Consider the following 12,338-nt stretch of genomic DNA (forward strand, 5'->3'; position numbering starts at 1 on the left):
TATTCCTTTGTTTCCGTCCAAAAGAGTCACTCTCAGCTGGCCATTTGACATTAGTTTTACTGCAGATGTCAGGAAATGATTTAGGAGCCGTGAGGGTGATTGCCTGTGGAGCTGGACAGGTCGTGTCCGGCAGGGAAATGTAGCCGCCTCCCCTTAGATAATTGTATTAAATGGAATAGTAGGTGTTTTTGTCCTCTCTCCAGACGTGATCGTAGTGTTTGTCAAATGATAATGTTTGCATTCCCTTCTTCAAGAGGCAGTTGGTCCTCTCTTCACCTAGTATTTGAGCTTTAGTTGCTTGTTGTTTGTGCTTCTTTTGTGCTCCAAAAAGAGGAAGAAGATGATATCGTCATCATCATCTATGGTTCTGTGGAATATTTCTTTGCTCACACGGCATCATTTAAATATAGGCCATTAGTCAGTCATGCTCTGTGAGTGTCATCACGCCTTAAGAATCTGAGCTAAGTAGTTTCTACTTTGCAGTGATGGATGAGGAAAATGAATAAAGCTATTCAGCATTTGCTGTGGCCTGGCAAACTGCACTAAAATAGCAACTGCTTGTAAGTAACAATTGCCACTGTAGAAGTGTATAAAAATAAACTTGTGGTCTGGTTGCCTTAAAGCCGAGTCTAGGACTCTAGGTTTCACGAGGCAAAGTGGTTTTGTCTGGTGGTTTTCATTTAGCATTTTACAATACGAACATTCCTTAATACAAGACCACAATAACTGCTGTAAGCTTTGATCCATGTTGTTAATGTACTATCTTCTAATAATACAACTTATTCTTTGTCATCCTTCCAACCCAGTAACCACTGTTGAAATCTTGAGTGAACAACAAGCGCATGCACACAAATGTCATTGTTTCGTTGTTAGTTAACTCCTAAATAGAAAACAAGACACAGCTCCTTGTTTCAATGTTAGTGAACCAAGTACTAAACAATTAAAACAAGCACAGACACAGTCATCCCAACCCCCATTCTAATAAAAACCAGCAGTCATTTAATACATTGATACTCAGTGAATCAGACTGAATCATCGGAGGCCTCAGCATGCCGGAGACCAACCCCTACTTAATGCTACATTCCTGAGCCCATATTCATAAAGCATCTGAGTGCTGATCTAGGATCAGGTCAACCCTGTCCATGTTATTGTGTTCATTGGGGTCTAAAAGGCCAAACTGATCCTAGATCAGGATTCCTGCTCTGCTCCTCAGTCCGAGCTGACACAGATCAGGGGAGTCACTCCATGCTTCCCAAGCCATTGCCTTAGTCACCCACGAAACTGCCCAGGAGGCTACCCATAAATCTGGGAGCTGTTCTGAGTCAGTCTGTAAGCAATAGGCTATGTGGTCTATAGGCCTATGGCTCCTGGCTGGCAACACCATCATCTCTTGTGGAAAGATTCTGCATGTAAACTTAGAGAATCGGTCGGGACTGAAAGGGATCCCTAGGATAAGAGTAGCAGTAGTTCCTGTGTTTGGGTATTTCGTCTCTGGTTATTTGGACAAATCAAGATTTCACAGGGGTTAGCATCTTTCGAATTTCGGAAGGGGAGGGGACATTCGGCCCGTAACTTGCAAAGAGAGAGGGTGGAGCTCATCTTTTTGGTTTCGCTCCTCATTCTAGCATTTCTTGATCTCGTCATGTATGGACCCAGAACCTAATCGAGCAGCTGACCAATTACGTGAGACTTTAGTTGTGGGTTAACCCGAGATTAGCAACACCACGATTGTGAGTTTGAATCCCTCATGGGACATATACAGACTATAACATTTGCTAATTTTGGATAGTAACCCATGAAACTGCACAGGAAGACCATAAATCTGGGAACTATTCTCTAAGTCAGTCTGTATCAACACTTGACAATATACAGTACACAGTGTGGTCTCCTGTATATGGCTCAGCTGGTTAGGGCATGGTCCTGGCAAGTTTGAATCCATAGGCTACACAGATATAACTTTGGGTGGCTTTGGATGAAAGCGTCTGGGAAAGTACATTATCATATGATATATTACACTTGAAATGATGGTCCATCAATGCCTTCGATTGTTCTTTCATTGGATGAGTGTTCCCATCATGACCCTAACCCCCCCCCCCCCACACACACACACACACACACACTACCAGGATGAATGGGGGATATTTTAGGAGTGGTTTCAGGCTATTAACACCAGAGATATCGAGGGAGATAAAATGAGTAATTGAAGACTGACATTGTATAAAGGAAGGGACCAGGAAATCTGGTAACAATGCAGACACAGTGGACAGATATGTATTTGTGGACACCATGTGTAGACACATATCAGAATGTGGACAAGATCAGGAGCAAGGATGCATGTTAGCGCCAGGTATAAATGGGGCTTAAGTCCAGAAATCTTACTGATTGTGGCTTTAATGCAGCATTTCCCTTTGGTACTTTTGCCATCGAATTAGACATTGACAGAATCAAAACTGAATTTGTCACTGAGCTGTTTTTGTTCTCCTAGATGTAGCGATTGTGCAATCGATCATGCAATATATAGATTTCATCATACTCAGGTCTAGCTTCTTCCTGGAGCAACTGAGGGCATTTCATGTGCTGTTGGTTGCAACAAACACAACCTGTTAGTGAATACAGTATTGTTCTAGTGAGATACATACTATATTGTCAACCTCCAGGCCACTGACTGTGATGACTGATTCACTATTCATTAAGCATGTATGAAATCCTGTGTGCTCCTCAGCTTGTTTCCCACAGACGCGTGCACCCCATGACTGCTGTGCTTGACACAGAGCGGTGCTGCAGCATGTTAACAAAAACAAGGGCCTAACGGCAAGCGATATTATGAAACCATGAAGTACTGTGGAACTAATGCTCTTAGCTATTGAGACTTTTCTGCTTTTGGCTTATCGTGCAATTAACTAGATGACTCCTTGGTGAATTCTGTCTGAGTAAAACTATTCAGTTCCAGTCCAGCATTAGCTTATCACAAAAAATGAATGATGTTACTGTCAGATGAAGGAATGCAATGAATGAATATGTAAACATTTCTGTTTGCTTTTATTTAATATAAACAGTAGCCTCCCGTTTTTCTCTGGCCTACTACTGGGCTGAGATGAATGGTGTCTGATAAAACTAAGACAAACAACTATGGATTTGTTTAGGCACATTTTTATTTGTATTACAATCAACAGTTTCCTAGGCCATTTAAAGAGCAAGGATGCATTGCACTGGATTATTGCACATATCACAATAAGCAGGTATAATACAGTACAGTATTTCATTTCAGTAAGCCTGTCTCTCACTTGTACCATTCATTAGTAATATCTTTAAAAAAGAAGTAATTTCAATGTAATAAATACATTTTCGTTTTTTTTTTAAAGGCACACAACGGCTTGAGCACATGACAAACTTAAAATTAACATTCATATGTACAATTCCATGAAGGCAGCATTAGGCTCTCCCCCTCATAAAAATGTTTGAGGCAACCTATAAAAACAACTGCAACTGCTAGGTTTATTTATTTATTTAAAAGGGAATGGTCTACCGTATATACAATAATTGTCCCCCCAAAAAATTATCTGTTCCTGCATTTTCCAAACCACTTTTCCACAGTGGTTGAGGAGGACATTTTGAGAGACCACCATGTTGATGTTGAGTCTTCAAAGACATTCTCCACAGTTGACTTTAGGCTCGGTCATCCAGGACCTCCTAGAGCCTGAAACAAGGACTAGGCTCCTCCTCAAAGTCTTCCTATGAGTCACCATACTGCTCCATGCAGCAGTCATCATCGACGTGGCATGGGGGGAGGCTTCAATGCAATCTTGTGGCTTGCTCCTCCTGAGGTCTGTTGAACACACAGGGATCGATTAGACGGCCATCTTGAAACGTGCCCTTCAATTCTGGTTTCGTAAAGAATTACCAACACAAAATTGCACATTTTCTTTTTTTTTTTACTTTCCTGCTATGCAATGGTTTCAGGAGATACTTTTTAAAATCTAACTGCTATGAAGAATTTGCAAGACATGACTACGATAAGTGTGTTAGACAAACAATTACTTGTGGGTATTTGCTGGGTACCTTTGGTGCTGTGGGCTTGACTGGAGGCACTGGGTAAGGACTGGGCTTGACTGGTGGCACTGGGACGACAGGCTTGATTTTCTAATAGAACAATATAAAACAATTGATAATGAGTTAATGATTAGACTGTGTGTGGAGACCATGTAGTTACTTGTTATAACAGTTGTTCTACCATGTTGTCAACATGTTATTCATTGTAATGGCTGGAATGACTCACCGGTTTGCTACTCAGAGTAGGCAAAGGCTTTGATGGAGGTAGAGGTTTAGTCTGATGATCAAATAAAGATGTTTGTATGAGTTTGGTACTTCAGTATACATTTCTAAGATTCCAGAGTTTATTAATATGATATGTTTAGGTATTTCCATTGGCATAGCTCACCGGTTCAATGAAAGACTGTGGCTGCACTGCAGGCAACCTCTTTGGTGGCTGCAAGACAACATTTTCTCATAAATATTTATCTCCATTTAGTTGGCATTTAATTTTCTTTACAAATATCCTTAGTCTATACAAAACATACACACTTTACTTTAGGCAGGCTATCTTTACAAGTTCAGCAGCTGTTTCACTTCTTGTTGCTATCAATATATTTTACATAGGAACTACATACAACATGTAGATAATACTAGTAACTCCACATAATAGGCCTTCATCAATCAGCCTGGAGTAGTGATACTTTTGAGATAATGTTAACTTGTGGTATTGTAGCTCACCTGTGGAGGGGGCCTGGAAGGGACCACAGTGACAAACAGAGGGGTGCAGGCTTGTGTTGCAGATGACTCCATGAAGGTGGGTTGGCTAATTTGGGGGGGCTTGCTCAGAGGCTTGCCCTTCGCACCCCCCTCCTGGAACATTGGGTTCAACTGGCCAGGGGTAGAGTGGACTTTCCTGCACATCACACATCAATATGTTGATTGTGTACCAAATCATTTGATATGACAACTGTAAAGTGGCATTAACAATTCATTTTTTAAAAAATTGTACGTTGGTGAAGAAACTCACCTTTTGGAGGTATAGTTTTCTCTCTTGTTCTTCTTGCAACACATCAGTCCTGCAACCAGGAAAGTAAGCAGCAACAACCCAGCTATCACTGCTGAGACGCCAGCTACCACACCAAACTGGTCTGCAAAGCAAAACATAACCAATCATTAAGATGTTCATTTTCATCCACTGTTCAGGTTTACCTTTACAAAATGTAACACATATAAAAATACCTGAACAACAATGCATGTCACAACAGTGAATGAGGCATACCTTGAGGCAAGTCTGAATACTTGACATCACAGTAGGGTGGAGCCCAGTCTGGGTTACAGTGGCACTGTCCCTTGTTGTTGCACACCTAACAAAAGAGTGTACAGAGTGTGATGATTGGGTCCATACAATTCTAGCTAAGTTTTACTAACGACTCAAAATCGACAGTCACTCACCCCATTGTTGTGACATTTGGATGAACAGTCCTCCGTTTGACCATAGACTTTGACATCTTGGCATTTGTGATCATAGCAAACCTGTGGAAACAAAGAAGAATTGTTCACTTCATTTGCCCTCTCATATGAACCCCATGAATTTGTGTCCATGAATTCCTATAGGCCCTCCCGAGGGGTGATTTGGAATTCATACACAGTCTTACCTTATTCATGCCACATTTGGTTCCTGTTGGAACCATGTCCAGAGATCTTATTTTATCCTGGTCCACTGCTATGTTGCATGTCCCCCCTCCCTGCATCTTGTAGAAGGCCTTCTGCCCAGTGATGGGATACTCATCTCCTCCAAAGCAAAATAGTGTTCCACATTTCATATTCCTAGGAGAAGAAAACAAATTGACTTAGTATTTTACGTCAAAATATGGCAACACGTTTCTTAACAGCACAAGCTTATGGAAGTCTTGTAATATCTGTTTTCTACTATTTGTAAATTGCATCGGAGAGTGACATTGTGTGGTTACATTCGATGGGAAACAGGAAATGTCAGAACACAGGAAGTCAGATGGGAGGGGACATACTGTGGTGTGCAGCGCACAAAGCCATTTTTGGTCCTTCCGCAGTGGGCTCCTTCATTGCCACCCAGATTTAGATTAAAGCAGGAATCTGTGCCTACTTGCGCCGCTAGAAAATAAGAGAGAGATATTACACTTTTGACCTTTGGGTTCCACAGGATATGACAGGAATCCTTACTGTAGATTATCATCATTGAACAATTCACAATATGACGTTCAACCTGCACTGACCGAATGAGATTATATCTAGGCCTAGTTTTTTTCTGGAAGGGTTCTGCTTTGTGTTAATGAAATAACGTCATACGGTTTTGGATGGTTACACTGTGTCATAACAAGTGTAGTGTAAATTATTGGCTATGTACTTAAAACAGTAAAGACAGAAGTACCTGGTCCCCACAGTCTATTGCAGTGTTGCTGAAGTGTTGGGCATCGGCCATTGTAGCAGTAGCCCTGACCATAGCTACAAGGTTTCCCATTCATCTGAAAGGTATCTTCTGGGCAATGCTCTGAAGTTCCAGTGCAGTACTCTGCCAAGTCACAATCACTGGAAGCTCTTCTACACAAACTGGCCGCCTGTTTGAGCTGAAGATTGAGAACAAATAGTTTAGTGGTTGAGTAACTTCATAACTAATAAATCTGTGTGATTACTTTATTTGTACAGTGCTTTTCAAACATTATGCTCAAAGTGCTAACTTTAAAAACAAATCTGATACTACTACTACAGCAAAGTGTATGATTCTTGGTTAGATGCCAAGTTTGGATCATACAATACATATTTTATTTGATGACTGACTACGCCTGCCGAAACGTCTGTGTACGCTATCCCTGATGCACTGAAAAGAATACAACAAATCGAATAATAAAGTCAGCTTTATGCTAAATCTTTTTGAGTGCGGATACATTACACCTTTTTATTTGTCTCGCTCTTACAGTCCCCTGACTGTCATATTGAGGAAGGATGTGGGCAGTTCAGTACAAGGAAACACATGTGCATCATTCTGTTTCCTGGTATTACTGCTGCCATTTCAACCCTGGGGTCTCCGAACCCTACTTCTCTTGTGGCTATGTTCTTTTTTTTATTATTGCTGGTGATTTATTAGTTGTAGTTGGTTGGGTGTGTCTGTCTGAGTGGTGATGAGCAGAGAGAGATCAGAGAAAGATGTTACCAGCTGGTCTGACTCATTCAATCATACGTTTAATAAAGCACCCAGATTTCCCAGGATTTTACATATGACCAAAAATGCACAAAATGCACGTACCTGGCAGTTTTCACAGCATGCTCCATGAGCACAGCTGGATCCCTCAGTGAGGCGACAGGTAGTGGGGTCACAGCAGGGATTCTTACACTCCTGGGAGGGACAAAAATCACACCAATCAGGAACAAAAGACAAAATAACTATTTAATCTAACCAAATGTATCGTTTAGTCAGTCATCCAGAAAGTATAATTTACAGTGCAAACAAAGCAGTCATGCGTGTATTTTTATCTCTCCCTTTTATAAGCTTTTGAAAAGTTTTGTCATCCTTACAACAAAGCTAAACCTTGGATTGAGTCAGTGGAATAGTGTAAGACGATATAATCAATGCCAGTGCACCTTGTGAGCCTGACTTACCTCCACAGTTCCACAGTCACACTCCTCTCCAGGGTCCAGGAAGGCATTGCCACAGGCAGGCCCCACATACAGCCTATCAGAGCCAGGCGTGTCCAACAGACATCTGGGATTGGCTCTCTCCAGGAAGTCACTCAACTGCTCCTGACTGCAGCCACTAAACAGCTCTGGGTACTCTGATCTAAAGGTGTGGGAATGATGGCTCACTTTAGAATGGCTAACATAATAACAAACATAGGAAATTCCTCACTGTGTCAATGTGTGAGTGAGTGTGTAATGTGTTAGTGTTTTTGTATTTACCTGACCCGATCTGCCATGACACAGTTGTCTTTGTACAGCGATGTCCCACATGTGCAGCCTAAGGTATCATGAGACATGCCCAGGTTGTGGCCCATCTCATGAGCGATGGTCGAGGCAACGCCAATAGGGTTTTTGTTGTGGTCCTGGTTGACTGCACCTGAACTTCCAGTGCACATGGCAAGTTTATTTGCCAGTCCTACAGTATCGCCCAAGAAATCTTTACCACTGTTGAAAACCAAATGTTGTGGAAAAGCTTTAGAACTGTCATTAGCTTTGCAAACCACACGAAAGAAGACATTTGGCCATCGTTTCAATACTATTCATTAAAAAAAGCATTTTATATTGATATTTTTTACAGGATATAATATCAAACAATAGAATAATGGAAAAAGTATTGTGATTAATTGCGATCCATTTCCTTTCACAAAACATAAAGAAGATAAGGCTAATTACTCACGTGACAAACTGGGCATTGTCATGCTGTGCCCTCTTCAGAAGGTCGTCTTGGCGCCACTGGAGAAACCTATTCAGGGTGTTCTCAGGACTGGGCGTGACGTCAATGTGATCCCTAGTAGTCCATATCTCCAACCCCACCAGCATGACCCGGATGTTCAATGGCCGATACAACTAGGAAGCAAAGACAGAGGTCTTTTCAATAACTCCTAAGGCCCTCATTATAACAGTAGGCTATTCAATATAGCATCCTAAGTACCTATAACGAGAGCCTGGACCAGTTCAGGAAAAACTCCTCGCCCTAACAATGCTCATGCAGCCATTCACATACAAACACACAAAATGACTTCCTTGAAATGGTACCTTATCAACATGATTGGCAATTTGCAGCATTCGACCTTGGGTTTTGCTTCCAAACAATTTGTACTGAAAAAACAACAAACATAGGTTAGCCTCCAACAAAGGCTGTCAGGAAACAAGAAAGAAACCATACATCTATATTGATACATAGCATAACATACCTCTGTATAGTCAGCCACCAGATACATCTCCACAAATCTTTGAGGCCCAGCGATGGGTTTACTTTTCTAAAATAATTTTTAAAAAAGAGAGAGATAAGAAAACATTGGACTCTACTTACAAGATAAATACAACTGGTAGAAAACATACATAACCTCTGAACACTATATATTTGGATGTGTATTGTGTAAGTAACCAAAAGGAAGCAGTAGCAAGTAACTGCTTACCCAGCCTTTGGACTTGAAGAGGCCTAAGAGTCTGGGGGCCGGTCCCTGGTCATGGTCATAGACCGTGCTGTCGTTGGAGTGACCACAGCTGGTCTTGTTGGCTCTGAGGTGCTCCTGTCTGTACAGAGCATGCTCCCCATCGGTAGAGTCTCCTAAAGGCTCAATCAGGTAGACTTTTTGCTCAGCCCTCACAAAGCCACTGGAAAGACACATCAGAGAGCGGTTTTCTAAGTGTTGCATTGAAAAGCACGGACAATCAGTTTCTCCCCAATTAATATAGCATTGTTCCTCCAAACTATATAGTATGAATAATCAACATCAAAAGGCAGTAAGCTATTTAGTATAGCATTGTCTTGGAGGTGAAATGGCACTAGAGCCAACGTCATAAAAGACAGGTACATTTCTAAATGTGTAAGACCGCTTTCAAAATGATTTCAACCCCAAATGTTTCTGTCATTTGTATTACACATCTGTGGAAATGTAGCAATGTTGAATTTCTCAAACGAGAAGTTTGATTTCCAGAGAAATGTATTGATTGCAAACTAGTTGCCAAGTAATTCAGAAAGGTCAGAAACTGCTCATAGAAAACAGGAAATTACATTACATTTACATTTTAGTCATTTAGCAGACGCTCTTATCCAGAGCGACTTACAGTTAGTGAGTGCATACATTAAAAAAATTCATACTGGCCCCCCGTGGGAATCGAACCCACAACCCTGGCGTTGCAAACGCCATGCTCCAACTGAGCTACATCCCTGCCGGCCATTCCCTCCCCTACCCTGGACGACGCTGGGCCAATTGTGCGCCGCCCCATGGGTCTCCCGGTCGCGGCCGGCTACGACAGAGCCTGGATTCGAACCAGGATCTCTAGTGGCACAGCTAGCACTGCGATGCAGTGCCTTAGACCACTGCGCCACATGCAGAATTCTCACTTACCTAATGCCAGAACAGATTCCAACACTAACGGATGAATCCTCAATGCCTTGAATATGACCATGATAATAGCAGTGGTCCTAAAAGTTGAAATTAGTACAAGTATTGGTTGAGAGCTTATCTTGAAATACTGTACACATTAAATCTGCACAGCATGCAATGAATCAAAACAAAAAGTGACACAAGATGTTGGCTATTATATTAAATGGCTTAAATACCTCATAATTTGGAAATGTTGTCACCCGCCTTCCATTTTCTGAATAGTGTGTTTCAGCGTAATGCCTCCCAATAAGTTGCCTATGAAAAGAGCAAATAATAGAACAATTCATATAACTGCTACCAAACCTGACTACCAAAACTCGTCTAGTAATTGGTGGATAGTTAAAAATAATTTACCTATTTTTAGCCAGATGAATAGTGTGGTTCTCTCCATCAAGGGTTAATGCATATTGGATCTCATCAGGATAAACCTAAGGAAGATTTTGTTTAGTTGTCAACAATTAAAAGCTATCGTATTCTTTATAACATCCCTCATCATTGGGATTAGAAATATTTCCCTAATTTGCAGGGAACCACTATTACCTAATTATAGAGAAAAGATAACGGGATGTAAGCACCTGGTTTGAGAAAATGTTTCTTTTGACCCGACCAGTCAGTCTCTGGGGTCGGACTACATCGTAGCGTTCCACATGATCCAATTTCCCTGCGCCCTTGACCAGTACAACTGAAAGAACAGACATCCATACCTACTTTAACACTCATCTTTTTCTTATAGTAATTGTCATTGATTTAAAGTCAAGATTGTAGACATTGATCATACTACGAGCATCATACAAGTTATCAACATTGCAATGTTATAAATAAGAACTAAATGCGCTAATAACATCTGGGCTAATTAGGTCGCTTTCCTTATAAATACTGTACTGTAAAATACACCTTATTTTTGTAGTTGTTCATTATAAGTATATATTATCATATTTAATATAAAGACCTTCAGATAGCAAATATTAAACTTTGAAACCATAATTATATATTTTCAATTTACCCCAATACGTGATGCATAACAGGAAAGTATATAGAGTGTATCGCATGGCTGGAGCATAATATCCCAGAGTTTCTCTAATGTGCTGTACGCACCGATACTAATTCGATAGTGAACAAAGAAATTAAGCAGCTCTGTACCAGTCCCGCCTCTCCATTACTTACGTTATCAGCAAGGGGCAGCCGTTCCGCGTAGTAATCATGACATCACATTTTACCGGAAAACCGGTAGAGATTATTAATAGGAAAAGGCTATAAGGCCACGCCTGATGCCCAACCCGATATTTCAGAATTTATTAAAATTAGGTTAAGGTTAGGGTTAGTGTTAAGGGTTTGGTGCTAAGGTTAGGGTTAAGGTTAAGGTAAGGATCAGTTTTAGTTTTTTTCTAGTCGGTTTAAGCTTCAGCTGTGTCCTCAAGGGGGACTAAACCCGTGCTTGTTTTACGTTTGTATACATGGGGCATGATGATGTTACCTTTTTCAATCTTAGGGGTGAGTGGGGTAAAATTAGCATTTTTTTACATTCAGCATCACTAGGTCAAGGGAAATATAGTATTATTTCTAACAAAGATATCTACATAGATTCCAGGATGTGGAGTATCCCTGTAAATAATCAGAATTAATGTAAACATAACAGTTTTGAAAACATAGCTTGTCCAAGGAAAGTGGCCTCTTGGCACAACTTACCGGGTATGGGGTAAATTGAGCGTAGGGACAGGGTAAATTGAGCCGCCTTCACATTCATGTACAAGTTCTCTGCATTTGAGGCTACTAAACCCATGAAACTGGTCTTGATATGTTTAGCAAGCTCAGACTCCATGTCATCAGGCAAGACCTTCTGTGCCTCTGCTACTCTATCATAGCTTCTCTTTCTCACAGGTACATGTTTATTTTATTTTTTGTCAATGTACCTCTTCAGTGTCATTCAGTCAATTTTTTTGTATCCCTTGCTGCTGCTCAAATGGTCTTCTCCCCTTCTCTCACTTCCTTGGCTGCCCTTTCAAGAACCTCAGGGGGGCTAGACCCCTGCTTGTTTTACGTTTGTATACATGGGGCATGATGATGTTACTTTTTTTCCATCTTAACTAACGACATGCCGTCTCTGTCTGCGGATGACTCAACACTATACACGTCAGCAACTACAGCGACTGAAATGACTGCAACACTTAACAAAGAGCTGCAGTTAGTTTTAGAATGGGTGGC

At 41.0% G+C, this 12,338-nt stretch overlaps 1 protein-coding gene across 3 annotated transcripts; it reads right to left on the reverse strand.

Annotated features, from left to right (window-relative positions):
• Positions 1-3,138: 3,138 nt before the first annotated feature.
• Positions 3,139-11,277, reverse strand: LOC311136386 (zinc metalloproteinase-disintegrin-like 4a). Of its 3 annotated transcripts, XM_084170484.1 has the most exons (24): positions 11,140-11,277; positions 10,712-10,818; positions 10,491-10,564; positions 10,313-10,391; positions 10,098-10,174; positions 9,162-9,360; positions 8,937-9,002; positions 8,779-8,841; positions 8,420-8,589; positions 7,963-8,187; positions 7,666-7,843; positions 7,313-7,402; positions 6,440-6,635; positions 6,060-6,162; positions 5,688-5,859; positions 5,485-5,565; positions 5,312-5,396; positions 5,060-5,180; positions 4,910-4,945; positions 4,771-4,855; positions 4,439-4,486; positions 4,277-4,327; positions 4,060-4,140; positions 3,139-3,826 (listed from the first exon to the last, which is right to left on the reverse strand). In XM_084170484.1, exons 1-24 carry the CDS (start codon positions 11,183-11,185, stop codon positions 3,767-3,769), a joined length of 2,493 nt encoding a protein of 830 aa, XP_084026610.1. In that variant the 5' UTR covers positions 11,186-11,277; the 3' UTR covers positions 3,139-3,766. The 3 variants fall into 3 exon arrangements, with proteins under 3 accessions (XP_084026610.1, XP_084026609.1, XP_084026608.1); XM_084170483.1 differs by having other exon boundaries at positions 4,771-4,945; XM_084170482.1 differs by having other exon boundaries at positions 4,039-4,140; positions 4,771-4,945.
• Positions 11,278-12,338: the final 1,061 nt, after the last annotated feature.

Source organism: Coregonus lavaretus (assembly GCF_964263955.1).
Source record: "Coregonus lavaretus genome assembly, chromosome: 1".
NCBI classification, from domain to species: Eukaryota; Metazoa; Chordata; class Actinopteri; order Salmoniformes; family Salmonidae; genus Coregonus; species Coregonus lavaretus.

Bases quoted from the DNA above. Each gene is read 5' to 3' on its own strand.
- LOC311136386 (XM_084170482.1), bottom strand. From the start codon at position 11,185: ATGCGATACACTCTATATACTTTCCTGTTATGCATCACGTATTGGG. The intron at 10,175-10,312 runs GTATTTAAGCCA...TTCAACTTTTAG, and splicing joins CAACATTTCCAAATTATGAG to GACCACTGCTATTATCATGG. The intron at 4,141-4,276 runs GTGAGTCATTCC...TTGTTCTATTAG, and splicing joins CTACTCTGAGTAGCAAACCG to AAAATCAAGCCTGTCGTCCC.